Below are 2559 nucleotides of genomic sequence, written 5' to 3' on the forward strand. Positions count from 1 at the left end.
CAGTTAATCACATTTGGTTTTCTTAAAAACAAAACTTTATTTACTATAAGCGACTAAAAGGTAACTTTCTTCCTCCACACACATGTTGACATTAAACTAAAGGCTTTTAAAATATCCACAACTTGGAAGAAAAGTACTCTTAAATAGCTAAAAGGTATCAAAATGACCAAAGTTTAGTGTGCAAAGAGTAGATAGAAACAACCCAGAAAAGTGTAGATCATTGTGTTTACTATTTTTGAATAGCCCAAAATAAACCCCAAAGTTTTTCTACCTTTACAAATAAAAAAAAAGGTGTCCTTTCCACAGCTTGGGGATATGCATTGTACATCCCCCCCCCCCAACCCCACAAGTCTATGAGTAAGATTCTAAAAATGTTCCCAATATTAAGTTCTTCCTACCTAAAGTTAATTAGAGGACAGCAATATTACAGTGGCAATGGTGCATCAATTCTCAAAACGTAGTTAAGATTCAACACAAGTTGTCCTGGTTCTTTTATCTGAGAAAAAGCTTTTCAAAAGAAACACCTGCGCTATGCTAACCACTAGAAGAATGAGGGCTTCTCTTACTAACCAGTAGACCACTCTTGTATTTAGATCCTCAGCGCTGCTTCGGCCTTGAGCTTCTCTCAGTTGGAAGTGAGTCTGATAGTCAATGACAGATTTCAGAGCTTCCTGAATTGAAACATAGACAGATTGCATCTGGGTAAGAGTCCTGACTCGGTTCTCACCAGGAAGCAAAGGTGGATCTTCTCCAACTTGAAAATCAAAATATACAGCTTCATGTGTAAAAGTAGAAAATTCTTTGCTGAAGCAAAATTTGTATGTCCTGTTTTTGGAGGCTGTGAAGGTATAGTTATCATACTGTTTCTTCATCTCCTTGTACAAACCATTACCATCAGGATCTTCTAATCAACAATCTACATCACAGTGATCACCAGTGATTACCTGGAACTGGAGGGTGCCCTTGGTGCCCTGCGTGATGTCCTCGTGGAAACACTGCTTGGCATTGTCAGGCAGCTCAAAGGTGCTCTCGGAGGCGCTGCTGGAGCCTGGCACCAGGAACAGCAGCAGCAGGAGCAGCCTACAGTACCAATGGCCCATGGTGGCCACCCAGCACTGCCCGGGGCATCGTGAGGGGGTGGCCTCAATGGAGCTGCGGAGACGCAGGGCTGGGCCTGCACTGACTGACTACACACTCCAGGCCTCAGCTGGGGTGGCACCATGAAGACGCACCACCAAGATGCTCCGAGCCTTGGAGAGATTCAAGATGCGGAGTGAGTTGCTGGACATGGTGAAAGCAGGATATGGTGAGCGAGCAGGGCCCAGATGCCAGAACAACCTGGGGAGCAGAAGTATAGCCAGCAGAGAACAGGTGGGAAAAAAGCTATTTTTATTTCTTGATCTGACTTATTACGTTAGCATAATGCCCTCAAGGTCCCACCATGTTGTCTCAAATGGCAAGATTTCCTTTTCTATGGCTGCATAATATTCCACTCTATGTGTATGTGCACACACATATATTTATGTACATGTATATATTGTCCTTAACATTCTTCCAGTGATGTACACACAAGTTGTTTCCCTGTCTTGCCTATTATGAACTATGCTGCAATGAACATGGTGTTATAAATACCTCTCCAAAATAATAATTTCATTTCCTTTAAATATATATCCAGAAGTGAGATTGCTGAATCACATGGTAATTCTGCTTTTATTTTTTGAGGAAACTCCAAACCATTTTCCATAGTGCTGCAATAGTTTACTTTTTCACCAAAAGTACTTAAAGGGTCCCTTGTCTCCAAATTCTCACCAACACTTACCTCCTGATTTTTTGATGACAGGTATTCTGACAATGCGAGATGATATCTTACTGTGATTTAATGCATATTTCCCTGATGATTAGTGATGTTGAGCATCCTTTTGTGTATCTCTTGGCTATTTGTATGTCTTTTTCTGGTGGGGGAAAAATGTCTATTCAGATCTTTTAATCAGGTTATTTATTATTTTGCCATGCAATAATATTAGCTCCTCACATATTTTGGATAATAACCTGTTGTCAGATATATGGTCTGAAAATATATTCCTCCCTTCCACAGGCTGCCTTTTCATTTTCATTTAAAAGCAGAAGCTTTTCAGCTGGAGGTAGTCCCACTTGATTTTTGCTTTTGGTGTCATTTCCAGAAAATCATTGCCTAAACCAATGTTATGGGGTTTTCCTCTACGTTTTCTTTTAGGGTTTTATAGATTCAGATCTTACATTTCAGTCTTTAATATTAACACATTTCAAGTCGATATGCATGTGTTGAGTAAGATAGGGATCCAATTTTATTCTTCTGCGCAAGGTTATCCAGTTTTCCCAATACCTTCTGTTGAAAAGACTATCCTCTCCCCATTGACTATTCTTAGCCTCCTGACTGTAGCGTAATCTATTTCTCCTTTTAGAGATGTTAGTACTTGCTTTTATATTTAGATGTTCTGATGTTGGATGTATATATATAGTGATGATTGATTATCCTTGATAAATTGAACCCTTTATTCTAACATAATAGCCATCTTTGTC

General features: G+C 39.7%; 1 protein-coding gene across 1 annotated transcript; it reads right to left on the reverse strand.

The window, feature by feature from the left end:
* Positions 1-461: 461 nt before the first annotated feature.
* LOC128048247 (transmembrane emp24 domain-containing protein 7-like) lies at positions 462-1289 on the reverse strand. The gene is given in 2 exon segments (XM_052640630.1): positions 462-1115; positions 1233-1289. Coding segments are annotated over 2 exon segments (711 nt in total).
* Positions 1290-2559: the final 1270 nt, after the last annotated feature.

Source organism: Budorcas taxicolor, chromosome 5 (assembly GCF_023091745.1).
Source record: "Budorcas taxicolor isolate Tak-1 chromosome 5, Takin1.1, whole genome shotgun sequence".
NCBI lineage: Eukaryota > Metazoa > Chordata > Mammalia > Artiodactyla > Bovidae > Budorcas > Budorcas taxicolor.